Source organism: Microcaecilia unicolor, chromosome 1 (genome assembly GCF_901765095.1).
Source record: "Microcaecilia unicolor chromosome 1, aMicUni1.1, whole genome shotgun sequence".
Classification (NCBI taxonomy): domain Eukaryota; kingdom Metazoa; phylum Chordata; class Amphibia; order Gymnophiona; family Siphonopidae; genus Microcaecilia; species Microcaecilia unicolor.
This window is the reverse complement of record NC_044031.1, coordinates 125149086-125162246: the sequence shown is the minus strand read 5'-3', so window position 1 is coordinate 125162246 and position 13161 is coordinate 125149086. Positions and strand designations below refer to the sequence as shown.

Below are 13161 nucleotides of genomic sequence, written 5' to 3'. Positions count from 1 at the left end.
CGATTTCAGTTGGGAACTCAGCACTTTCAGTATTGTATACTGCCCTTTGGCCTCGCGTCTGCACCCAGGGTTTTCACAAAGTGCCTGGCTGTTGTCGCAGCATCGCTACGCAGACTGGGAGTGCATGTGTTCCCTTATCTCGATGATTGGCTGGTGAAGAGCACCTCGTAGGCAGGCGCTCTACAGTCCATGCAGGTGACTATTTGAGTGTTAGAGCTACTGGGGTTCGTGATCAATTATCCCGTCCCATCTCGTCCAGGTTCAAAAATTGGAGTTCATTGGAGATCTGTTGGACACACGGACGTCTCGAACTTATCTTCCCCAGACAAGGGCAGACAATCTCCTAGCACTCGTGCCCATGGCTTGAGCATCTCAACAGATTACAGCTCGGCAGATGTTGAGAATCTTAGGTCACATGTAAATCCCCTACATATGAGATCAGCTCAATGGACACTAGCTTCCCAGTGGTGCCAGGCCACAGGGGATCTAGAGGATGTGATCCATCTCTCCATCAACTTTTGCAGTTCCATTCAGTGGTGGACCATTCAATCCAATTTGACTTTGGGACGTCCATTCCAAATTCCTCAGCCACAAAAATTGCTGACGACTGATGCATCCCTCCTAGGATGGGGAGCTCATGTAGATGGGCTTCACATTCAAGGAGCTTGGTCTTTTCCGGAAAGGGTCTTCAGATCAACCTCCTGGAATTACGAGCGATGTGGGACGCCCTCAATGCTTTCAGAGATCAGCTGTCCCACCAAGTCATTCTGATTCAGACAGACAATCAGGTTGCTATGTATTACACCAACAAGCAGGGGGGCACCAGATCTCGCCCTCTGTGTCAGGAAGCCGTCTGGATGTGGCTTTGGGCTGTTACTTCAGCTAGTAGGGTCAGTGAGCTCCAAGCCCTGGTAGTGCATGCACCTTATATCAAGTTTCATCATAACAGAGTAGTCCTCCGCACTCACCCTAAGTTCTTGCCGAAGGTGGTGTCAGAGTTCCATCTGAACCGCAACATTTTTCCCCATCCACATACCCGCCCTGGTGAAGACAAGTTGCACACCTTGGACTGTAAGAGAGCATTGGCCTTTCACATGGAGCGGACAAAGCCCTATAGACAGTCCGCCTAGTTGTTCGTTTCTTTCTATCACAACAGGAGGGGAGTCGCCATCGGAAAATGCACAATCTCAAATTGGCTAGCGGATTGCATATCTTTTAGTTATGCCCAAGCTGGGTTGACTCTAGAGGGCCATGTCAGAGCCATGGCTGCGTCAGTGGCTCACTTGAAGTCAGTTTCTATTGAAGAGTTTTGCAAGGCTGCAACATGGTCTTCAGTCCACACATTCAGATCTCACTACTGCCTTCAGCAGAATACCTGACGCGATAGTCGGTTTGGGCAGTCAGTGCTGCAGAATGTGTTCGGGGTTTAGGATCCAACTCCACCCTCCTAGGCCCATTTCTGTTCTGTTCCAGGCTGCACTCTCACTTAGTTGTGTTTCTTTCAGGTCAGTCTCTGTTATGTCCTCGCCGGTGCGAGGCCCAATTGACTTCTTTTCATTGTTTTGAGTGAGCCTGGATGCTAGGGATACCCCAATCTTGAGAACAAGCAGCCTGCTTGTCCTCGGAGAAAGTGAGGATACATACCTGTAGCAGGTATTCTCCAAGGACAGCAGGCTGATTGTTCTCATAAACCCACCCTCCTCCCCTTTGGAGTTGTTCTAGTTCTCTGTTTTGCTTTTTATTAAACTGAGGATGATGCGCTCGTGCCGCGGGCGGGAAGCCGTTTGCGCATGCACGGTGTGCTCTGCCCACGTGCCAGAGCGTTCTCGAAAGATTTTTATTTTGCTTGCAAAATTTTGCCGGTTTCCTGGGCCACCGCGGATGTCGACCCAATCGTGAGAACAATCATCCTGCTGTCCTCGGAGAATACCTGCTACAGGTATGTATCCTCACTATGTGCGCTACCAAAAAGGGGAGTGGCTATGAGTGTAGAATGGGTTATAGAATATACCTGCTCTGCGCCTAACTTAGGTGCTGGTGTTTATATCAGGTTTTACTTGGCATACATGGCTGCACCCAGAGTTAGTTGCTGCCATGGCCACTTGCTGTATTCTATATACTGCATGAAAATGTAGGCTTATTTTAAAAGTATACCTAAATTATGGCTTACTTTATAGAATACTGTCAGGCAAAATTCATTTTGGCACTGTATTTTAGGCATGATATATAGAATCTAGGCTAAAGGGGGGTAAATTTCAAAGCCATTATGTGGAAAAACAGTTCAAAATTGCATGCCGAATAAGGGGTAAATATGTGTGTATAGCCTGTGTGCATATGCTTATACCTACAGCCAGCAGAGGTGTTCCCAGGATTGGGGAAGGATTTTTACTTCTGAAAATTGAAATATATGTACATAAGTTTCTTGGAAAAAAATATGCATGCCATAAAGGTATAAATGTGTATGCATGATTTTTATGGGGTAAGTTTCCAAATGAAGTTATATTCGACAGCATCTATAAAGTGAAAAGGATGTGGACAGTTTTCACTATGAAAATTACCCCAGGAAAACCTGCTATTTCATGCACATAGATTTCTGAAAAATTATATGCATACTTACGAATTTTCAAAAGGGTGTTTATAAGTGACCCCATCAACAAAGTACTCGATTAACATTCCTGAATTAGGCAAACAGGGTTGCAAAGAAAATGTTTTACATTCTAAATATAACTTGTGCTTCATTATGTCATTTTTTGCAAAATATTACTCTAATCTTTCAGAAAAAAACACTTTTTCTAGACACACTTTCAAAGTATGTATTTTTATTTTTTATCACAAAGGCTTGATATACTGCATATAGCAAAATAGTGCTGCTAGGCGGTTTACAGGAGAGAGAATAATAGAAGAAGAGTGGGGTAAAGAGACAGTAGGAAGAAGAGGGGGAGGAACATAAATCTTGCCATACTGGGATAGACCAAAGGTCTGTCTAGCCCGATATTCTGTTTCTAATAGTGGCCAATCCAGGTCACAAGTACCTGGCAATATACCAAAAGAGTAAAACAGATTTTATGTTGCTTATCCTAGAAAAAAACAGTGGATTTTTCCAAGTCCTTCTTAATAATGGTTTATAGACTTTTCTTTTAGGAAATTATCCAAACCTTTTTTAAACCCTGCTAACCTGTGTCACAGAATCAGAGGGTGGGGGGAGCAGGGGTAAAGAAACTAAGGCCCGGCCATATGTTAGTTGAAATAACCGCATTTTAATTCTTATTTTCAGCTGTATAAAGGAGTATTCAGGTCTGATATTGAGTAGCAGCATGTCTAATAGTGATGGCCTTGCATAAGAAAAAGCAGTATGATGGGAGACATCAAGATGTAGCTGGTGTGAGAGGGAAGGTGCAAGAGGGTGTGCTGCGAGGAATGAAGTGAGCAGGATGGAGTGTAAAGGATCAAATATTTAGACAGATAGGGGCCCTTTTACTAAGCTGCGTAACAGCACATTATCCTCAAGAAGTGCATTATGATCTTCATCTGGTTGCCCTATTTTTCTGAGCCATATTCCTTGACTCTATTTGTAAGTCCCTCATTATGGAATTCACTATCATCTTCCTTGAGATTGGAACCATCTCCTCATAAGCACATAAGCACTGCCACACTGGGAAAAGACCAAAGGTCCATCAAGCCCAGCACTCTGTCTCCGACAGCAGCCAATCCAGGCCCCAAGAACCTGGCAAAAAAAACAAAATTTAATAACAATCGATGAACTTTTCCTTCAGAAATCTGTCCAGACCCCCTTTAAACTCAGCAAGGCCAGCTGCCGTCACTACCTTCTTCGGCAATGAGTTCCAGAGTCTAACTACGCGCTGAGTAGAGAAGAACTTTCTCCAATTTGTTTTAAACCTACCACATTCTAATTTCATCTTGTGTCCCCTGGTTCTATTATGGTTAGAAAGCGTAAACAAACGCTTCACATCTGTCCGCTCTATCCCGCTCATTATTTTGTAAACCTCTATCATATCACCTCTCAGCCGCCTTCTCTCCAGGCTAAAGAGTCCTAGCCGTCCTAGCCGTTTTAACCTCTCCTCATAGGGTAGTTGTCCCATCCCTTTTATCATTTTTGTCGCCCTTCTTTGCACCTTCTCCAATTCCTTTATATCTTTTTTGAGATGAGGCGACCAGAACTGAACACTATACTCCAGGTGCGGTCGCACCATGGAGCGATATAACGGCATTATAATATCCTTATGCTTGGTTTCCATCCCTTTTCTAATAATACTCAACATTCTGTTCGCCTTCTTAGCTGCCGCAGCACATTGAGCTGAAGATTTCAACGTCCTATCCACAATGACACCCAGATCCCTTTCTCGGTCCGTAACTCCTAACGCAGAACCTTGCATAACATAGCTGTAATTCGGGTTCCTCCTTCCCACATGCATCACTTTGCACTTATCAACGTTGAACTTCATCTGCCATTTGGACGCCCAATCCCACAGTCTCACGAGGTCTTCTTGTAATTTTTCACACTCCTCCCGCGACGAGACGACCCTGGATAACTTTGTGTCATCTGCGAATTTAATTACCTCACTAGTTACTCCCATCTCAAGGTCATTTATAAATATGTTAAAAAGCAGTGGCCCCAGCACAGACCCCTGAGGGACCCCACTAACAACCCTCCTCCATCGAGAATAATGGCCATTTAACCCTACTCTCTGCTTCCTATCCTTTAACCCGCTCTTAATCCATAATAATACACTACCTCCGATCCCATGACTCTCCAGTTTCCTTTGGAGTCTTTCATGCGGCACTTTGTCAAACACCTTCTGAAAATCTAGATATACAATATCCACTGGCTCCCCTTTGTCCACATGTTTGTTCACCCCCTCGAAAAAATGCAGTAGATTTGTGAGTCATTTAAGAAGGATCTCAAACCATTCTTATTCTCAGATGCTTCTAGAATTGCTTCTGGAAATTAGCATACATAAGAGAGATGGAGGATGAAAACGTTTTTCAATATAGAACTCAGTGCTATGTTATCACCTACCCTGAAAATTGTAAGCCTTCTCTTTTCTGTGCTCTAAATAATTCTATCTAAATTTTAATTTAAACTGCTGCAACGATGCGCCATTTGGCAGTATGTCAAGCATAAATAGACTTGGAAACTTGTTGACTATTCTGGATGGCATTTGGAAGCATGCTGCTCAAGGATATATTCTATGAGATTCTGGATGGCATTATGAAGCATGCTGCTCACAGATTCTATTCTGTGAGCTCACTTGGATGTTTTGGCTGCATTTAATACTATTTACCATGGGAAGCTGCTGAATTGATTGCAGGAGATTGGTGTGTGTGGTGAGGTATTGAAGTGGTTCTCCTATTTGAGTGATCAGACTCAGTGTGTTAAGTGAGCAGGAAAACTGTCACAGGCACATGTGCTTCAGTGAGGATCCCTCAAGATTGTCTGTCCCCTGTTCTATTTAATCTTCGTTGCACACCTGGCTTGAAGCTCAGTGAATTTGAGGTGGGATTTTATTTTTATATCAATGATGATTAACTTATTGTTTATTGCTGTCACGTCCCCTACCTCCTTCCAGGCAGCATCCCCGACGAACACGGAGGTCCGGGCCGTTGTGACTATGCAGCGCGCGCTACCGTCGCACGTGGGCTTTGCTGTCTGTCTGGCTGCGCCCCGATTTCTGCTGATTCGCTGCTCCCTGCATCGCGGCTCCTCCCCTCTCTCTTCTACTGGCCAGTCTGATGTCTCTTCTCTTTTGTCTCTTTCCCCTGCTCCTTTCCTATTGGCCACTAATGATTTCTGCTCCTTCTCTCTCCCATTGGCTATTAGTCTCCCCTTGCTAGATCCTGCTGACGTCAGGCGCCAGTACTTTATCAACTGATCTCTCCTCCTGCACTCTGCTTTGGCTTCTACCCCGGTAGCTGTTTGCTCTATATTAGCTTTCTTTTGCTTGGTTCCTCGTTGCTGACCTCTGCCTGTATCCTGACTACTCTCTGTGCCTGTTGCCCTCCTATTGACCCACCGTGTACCCTGACTACTCTCTGTGCCTGCTGCCTGCCTATTGACCCACCGTGTACCCTGACTACTCTCTGTGCCTGCTGCCTGCCTATTGACCCACCGTGTACCCTGACTACTCTCTGTGCCTGCTGCCTGCCTATTGACCCAGCGTGTATCCTGACTACTCTCTGTGCTTGCTGCCTGCCCACCGACCCAGTGTGTATTCTGACTGCTAGCTGTGCCTGCTGCCTACCTAGACCCATCGTGTATCCTGACTGCCCTAATAATAGGAAAAAAATACATGCTGAACAGAAACACTCATTAAAGAAAATGTATATGAATCAGAGAGAAACCAATACTACAACACCTTGAATCAGTAGACTACATCAAGAGAAGGAAACAAAAAGACAACATAAAAAACAAATGCTCATTTTAACAAGCTCAATTAATGTGGTGATTATTCTTACAATTTTTACAGACCCTATTGAACAACCCCCGAGTAGCACAGTCTCAACACACTATTAGGAGGAATGATCCATAATTATTTCTTTAATTGAGTAGGCTCAGAATGTCTTTAAAAGAAATCCAAACACTTATATAGGAATCTTTGTAAGAACACTAGTTCTTAAGGTCAAAAACGATTTCTGCCTTAACTGTAGCTCATACCACATCAGGGGAAATTTTCTTTTGCCTACAAAATACAGTATCTTTTTCTTTCTTTAAGAACAATTTCTTGGTCATCGATTTAACCTACTCATTTGAGAATGTGACCCATAAAGTAGACCTAGTGGCAATATCATCCAAAGAAGTTTCCAAAAAAATTCATGGAACACTCCACCAAAGTATCACTCCCTCCCCCTCCCCAGTCACAGTCTCCCAAATGGGACTTAGTAGGAATATAATAGGAATTTTCAATATGGATATCCTGAACCTTTCCTTTTTTTTTTTTTTCTTACCTTGATCCTTTTAGCCTATCTACTGTTATTGTAATTGATTCTTTAGTACATTGTAAGCCACTTTGAGTCTGCATGTATGTGGAAAAAGTGGGGTATAAATGTTATAAGTACATACAGTAAGTAGTGCCATACTGGAAAAGACCAAAGGTCCATCTAGCCCAGCATCCTGTCACCGACAGTGGCCAATCCAGGTCAAGGGCACCTGGCACGCTCCCCAAACGTAAAAACATTCCAGACAAGTTATACCTAAAAATGCGGAATTTTTCCAAGTCCATTTAATAGCGGTCTATGGACTTGTCCTTTAGGAATCTATCTAACCCCTTTTTAAACTCCGTCAAGCTAACCGCCCGTACCACGTTCTCCGGCAACGAATTCCAGAGTCTAATTACACGTTGGGTGAAGAAAAATTTTCTCCGATTCGTTTTAAATTTACCACACTGTAGCTTCAACTCATGCCCTCTAGTCCTAGTATTTTTGGATAGCGTGAACAGTCGCTTCACATCTAATTTGAAGAAAATACAAAAATCATACGTTTCTCAACTCACAAGGAATTCTCTAGCCGTTCACTCTAAAATAGGTGGAAAAGACTATGCTTTGTCACAGAGGAATTAACAGATTGCAACATAGAGGACTGAGGCTCAATAACTTGAAGCCTTTTCTCAAATTGAAGAAACTTTTGATCATATCTTCTAATGTGGTGACTGTCTCCTTGGAAAACTGACATAAATAGCCATTGTCCCTTTAATCATGAGTCCTAGTGACTACCATTCAAACATCTCACAAGGTAATATGCTCCCCTAGTGATGGTCCAGAATTTGGGATGATGTCACATGAAAAGATAATCAGGCATTATTGAAACAGGTGTTGCATGCAGTGCATCCATTCCTCAATGCCATGTTTTATCTGCCCTTTTTTTTTGGGGGGGGGGGGGGGGGGTATGAAGATGGGTTATTAATGAGGACCTGGCTTCTGATCTAATCTTACACTTGTATCCTGCCTTCTGTGTATCAAAGGACCATTCAAAATGATTTACATCATATAGAAATGCATATTGCACAGGTGCAAAATCAAGTACAGCATAACAAATTCATAATACAAATTAAATACAATTCAAACACAGTTCAAAACACATGTAAGCTGGCATTTTTTGGTAGCACCTTAATCTGTAATGAAATTCACTACTTTCTGGGGTACCTCCAATTAGGTGGTACCTCCAATTATTCTATAATTCCTTGACCATTCTTTTTCCAATTAGGCCTCAGTCTGGGCTTTAGGCTGGGCCTTGCCTTTCCAGCAGGCTTCAGGCTGTACCATAATTCTACAATTTAAATATTTTTTAATATTAACAAACAAGAACAATGTAGAAACAAACCACAAAAAAATCAAGCTATTACCAAATTGTTTAAGCTCCCCTCCTCCACCATTAAATAACTGTCCCAGTGCTAGACTTAAAAGCACAATTGTATGGAGTGGGGCATTGACATTTTGGGCAATGAACAGCAGACCTTAAAAACTTGGGAGGTTTTTTTTACTAAGATGTGCTAACGTGCTAAATGATAAGATGCCCATAGGAAAATAATGGAGTGGAGGAGTGGCCTAGTGGTTAGGGTGGTGGACTTTGGTCCTGGGGAACTGAGGAACTGAGTTCGATTCCCACTTCAGGCACTTAACGCTCCATTGCCCCATGTAAGCCGCATTGAGCCTGCCATGAGTGGGAAAGCGCGGGGTACAAATGTAACAAAAAAAAATTATTTTGTTCGCGAAAAATCTATTAGCACACCTTAGTAAAAGGACCTCTTAGTATGGTGAAATATAGGCCCTCATTAAGAACTTATACTGTGTTCTCTTAGGCTTCTGTGGCTGGTGTCATGATTGTTGCATTTGTCTGGGTCTTGCTGCATCTGACCAACAAACTTTCCCACCAAAATTCAATTTTCTGTTTAACAAACTTTACTGCCAAAATCTTCTTCTTCTTTCCTAAGGAAACCATCCACCTCAAATACCAACCAAAAAGATTTGAGAACCCGCTATATAAGGACAAACTGCAGACCTCACAGCATACCCTGAAGAAAGCCACAGCATGATAGCTTACTCAGAACAGCAAGACCCGGACAACCGCAACAATCCTGTATTTTCCATAAAAATCTCTCATTCCTTGCAGTATTTTATATGCTCCACATGTACTTCTACACTGTAGGTCTCTATTCCACACTTTTGCCAGGTTCCCATAATCACAAGTTGCAAGCCCTTCGTAGTAACATAGTAGATGACAGTAGATATGACCTGTATGGTCCATCCAGTCTGCCCAACAAGATAAACTCATAGCATATAAGGTATGATGTGATGCTTCATATGTATACCTGATCTTGATTTGTCCTTGCCATTTTCAGGGCATAGACTGTAAAAGTCTGCCCAGCACTATCCTTGTTCTCCAGCTTCTGAAGTTGTCATTGAAGCTCCACTCCAACCCATTCAGATCTGTCCAGACATGATCAGGCACAGACGGTAGAAGTCTACTCAGCACTGGCTTTGCTTCCCAATTACTCATGTTGCCATCTAGTCACCACTAAGCTTCTTTTGATCCATTCCTTCTAAACATGATTCTTTTGTGTTTATCCCATATATTTTTGAATTCCGTTACTGTTTTCATCTCCACCACCTTCTGCAGGAGAGCATTCCAGGTATCTACCTTCCTCTCCATGAAAAGTACTTCCTGACATTATTCCCGAGTCATTCCCCCCTGCAGCCTCAATTCATGTCCTCTAGTTCTACCACCTTCCCATGTCTAGAAAAGGTTTGTAGATTAATACCTTTCAAATATTTGAAAGTCTATATCATATCACCCCGTCTCTGCTTTCTTCCAGGGTATAGATGTTCAGGTCATCAAGTGTCTCCTCATATGTCTTGCAACACAAACCCCGTACCATTTTCACTGCTTTTCTCTGAACCACTTTTGTCTTATTATGTTCTTAGCAAAATATGGCCTCCAAAACTGAAAACAATACTCCCAAGTGGGGCCTCACCAACAGCTTGTACAGGGGCATCAACACCTCCTTTCTTATGCTGGTTCTACCCCTCCTATGCAGCCTAGCATCCTTCTAGCTATAGCCACTGCCTTGTTGCATTATTTCGTCATCTTGAGATCCTCAGATACCCTCACCCTAAGGTTCTTCTCCTGAGATATGCTTAGCAATCTCTGTCCTCCTATCTGGTACATCTCCTTTGGGTTACTATACCCCAAGTGCATCACTCTGTACTTCTTGGCATTAAATTTTAACTATTTTAATATAAAATTAAACCAATTTACTCAACTAATATCAAACTTTAATGTTAGATATTTTTCATGATCAGTATATCAGTGACGCCGTGCCTTATGCTGGAGGTGACTCGCCTTCAGCAACAAATCAGACACTCGTTACTACACATTATGGCACCACCCTTTCTATATGTCTCGTTCTAAAAACTTGTCCAAAAGTAGTAACAATCATATCTTGTGTCACTTATCTTGCGTTGAAAGATTGTTAAGCTGATTTTAATAGGGTGGTGCCCGTCTTCAAAATAGTGTCTGTCCCATTTCCGGCACTGGCGAGTGCATAATGTGCTGTGACCAAACCAATATTTCATGCATACATCCTTTTCTGTTCCCAACATGGAACCAAGTTTCGCTGAGTCAGCATCTTCAAGAGTCTAGACTGAAAAGTCAATCAGGCTGCATATCCACCAAACTTCTTCTACCCTGGAAGTCACCTCCAGCATAAAGCACGGCGTCACTGATATACTGAACATTAAAACTATTTAACAATAAAGTTTAATATAGTAAATGGGTTTAATTTTATATTAAGAGAGTCTTAATAACAAACCTATAATCATTAGGATAACTCAGGACTGGTACATAAAATTTTAACTGCCATTCTTCTAATTTTGGGAGATCTCTTCTCATGGTTTCTACTCCCCATGTAAGTACTTATCATTGAAGACCTTTCATACATTGTGTTGTACCTCTAAACACAATGCAGTAACTAGTTTCATATACTTTTTCTGTTAACAATGAAACAGCCAGCCCTGTCACTTAATGTTTTAATTGAAAATAAGGAAAAATGGCTTTCTGCTCAATATGAAATTCCTCTATCAACATATTAAAATTTTTCATCTTATACACTGCATCTAAAATTTGAAATAAAAATGCTGTCCCTTTAAAGTGCCCAACTCCAAAAGCTTCTATTATGCTGTTCTGGCATAAAAACTAGATTCTCCCTAATAGGCAGCAATGGAGTGATGTAAGCCACACACTAAAACTGTTTACATAGCTGTCACCATGTCACTTGCAATAGTCTATAAAGGAACAGAGCTTTGACTTTTCTCGGGTACATTGCTAGCTTTAGTGTGCCAATTGTAGTTAAAATAGACTGGGATTCCTATTTGGGTTTCAGTAGCTGTAACCAGAAGATGAGTTTTAACTCCTAAACCAATCAGATGCCACATCTCACAAGTCAAAGTGTACTGTTTTAAGATTTAATAGGCCTAGATCTCCATTATAGCATGGAATAGTTACATTTGCCAAAAGGAGTCTCATCCTCTTCCCTTGCCATTTATTTATTTAGATTTTGCTCACACTTTTTTCAGTAGTAGCTCAAGGTGAGTTACATTCAGGTACACTGGATATTTCTCTGTCCCAGGAGGGCTCACAATCTAAGTTTGTACCTGAGGGCAATTAAGTATGTATCAGTGTGCATAGCCTCATTCATCTCAACCAGCAAAGGTAAAGGGAATCATCTGAAACATATATAACCTTTTCAGAAACACTATCATATTATACAGGTAAATTCTCCTTATCAAGGAAAGGGAATATGTGTGCCAAATGTTTAACTTGGCATCTTTGTCTCCTATTAACAGTGGAATATTTAGAAAATATAGTGCTCTCAAATTGGACGATATGTGTAACCTAAATATTTGATTCACCAGCCCAGGTCAGTGGAAATGCCACCTGCCTGCGTTTCCCTTAATGTTTTGTGTGGGGAAAGCAATTGATTTGTCCAAGTTTAACTTAAAGCCTGATACTGGGCCAAATGTTGTAAATGTCCAAAATACTCAACAAAGTAAACTGTATATTAGGTAATACCAGTAGAATATCTTCTGCAAAGGCCAAGACTTTAACTTTAAAGTTTCCATACCCACATCTGTGTTATCATAGCATCCATTTTAATTCTTTCTAAAAGGGGTTCTGAAAATAAACAAAATAATAAGAGATAAGGGGCCTCCCTGTTAGGTTTGAACTACACTGGCCACCTATCTCTTTGGACCCCATTAACCAAAATTGCTGCATAAAGGGCCCAGATAACCATTCCTCTAGTGCAAATTGTGATAGAGCTTGAAATAAAAAGGGCCAACTTACCCTATCAAACACCTTCTATTCCTCAAACCCTTCCAACACTTGGTGATTATTCTGCTGGCATTTAACCATAGTTGCAAGAACTTGTAAGAACATTCACTGTTGCTTGTGGCCCTTTGACAAAGCCACCTGTTCTTCCCCCACAAGTTTATGGATATGATCCTTGAGTTGGTCATAAGATTTTTGCCAATAATCTGGTATCTACATTTAATAAGGGTATTAATCAGTATGATTCTAAAAAGCATGAATTTTTACCTAATTTTGAATCAACATGAAAAGGGGAAAGTCCCAGGTCAAAAACTGCACTATAATAGGCATCCAAGGGTCCACATATTTTAAACTGGAGCACTTTGTAAACTGTAGCAGCATAGTCATCAAGACCAGGAGCTTTATGGTGTCTAAACCCTTTAATAGCTTTCTGTATTTCTCTTGCAGTAATAGGGGCATTAAGTATCTTCATCTTCACCGGGGTCCAATCTCAGTCAGTGGATTGCACGAAGATATTCTCATTTCTGCGGACCCAGATTCAGAGCTATACATCCATGTAAAAAAACATCCCCCCAAAAAGTTCACTATGCTGGTAGCTTGCTTTGTGGCTTTCCATTCTTTGTCCTTCAATGTGGATATTTATCTAGATCCAGTCCAGGTCTTTGTCATATTAGCTAATACCCTGCCTGGTCTGTTTCTAAATTTGTGCAACTTATATTTGCGAAACTACAGTTTTCAGGTCTGTTCATGGATTTAGCATGTCTTTTGTTGGCCAGAGATGGATGCTTTTATATATACCTTCCATGTGCTTCACAACTGGC

At 41.7% G+C, this 13161-nt stretch overlaps 1 protein-coding gene across 1 annotated transcript in view; it reads left to right on the top strand.

Moving 5' to 3' along the window:
* The window catches only part of MINDY3 (MINDY lysine 48 deubiquitinase 3), a 468791-nt gene that overhangs the window by 175536 nt on the left and 280094 nt on the right, over nt 1-13161 (top strand). The window contains exon 9 of the mRNA XM_030199997.1: nt 215-224. Within this exon, the coding sequence (XP_030055857.1) occupies nt 215-224 (10 nt within the window). The remainder of the gene's footprint in view (nt 1-214; nt 225-13161) is intronic.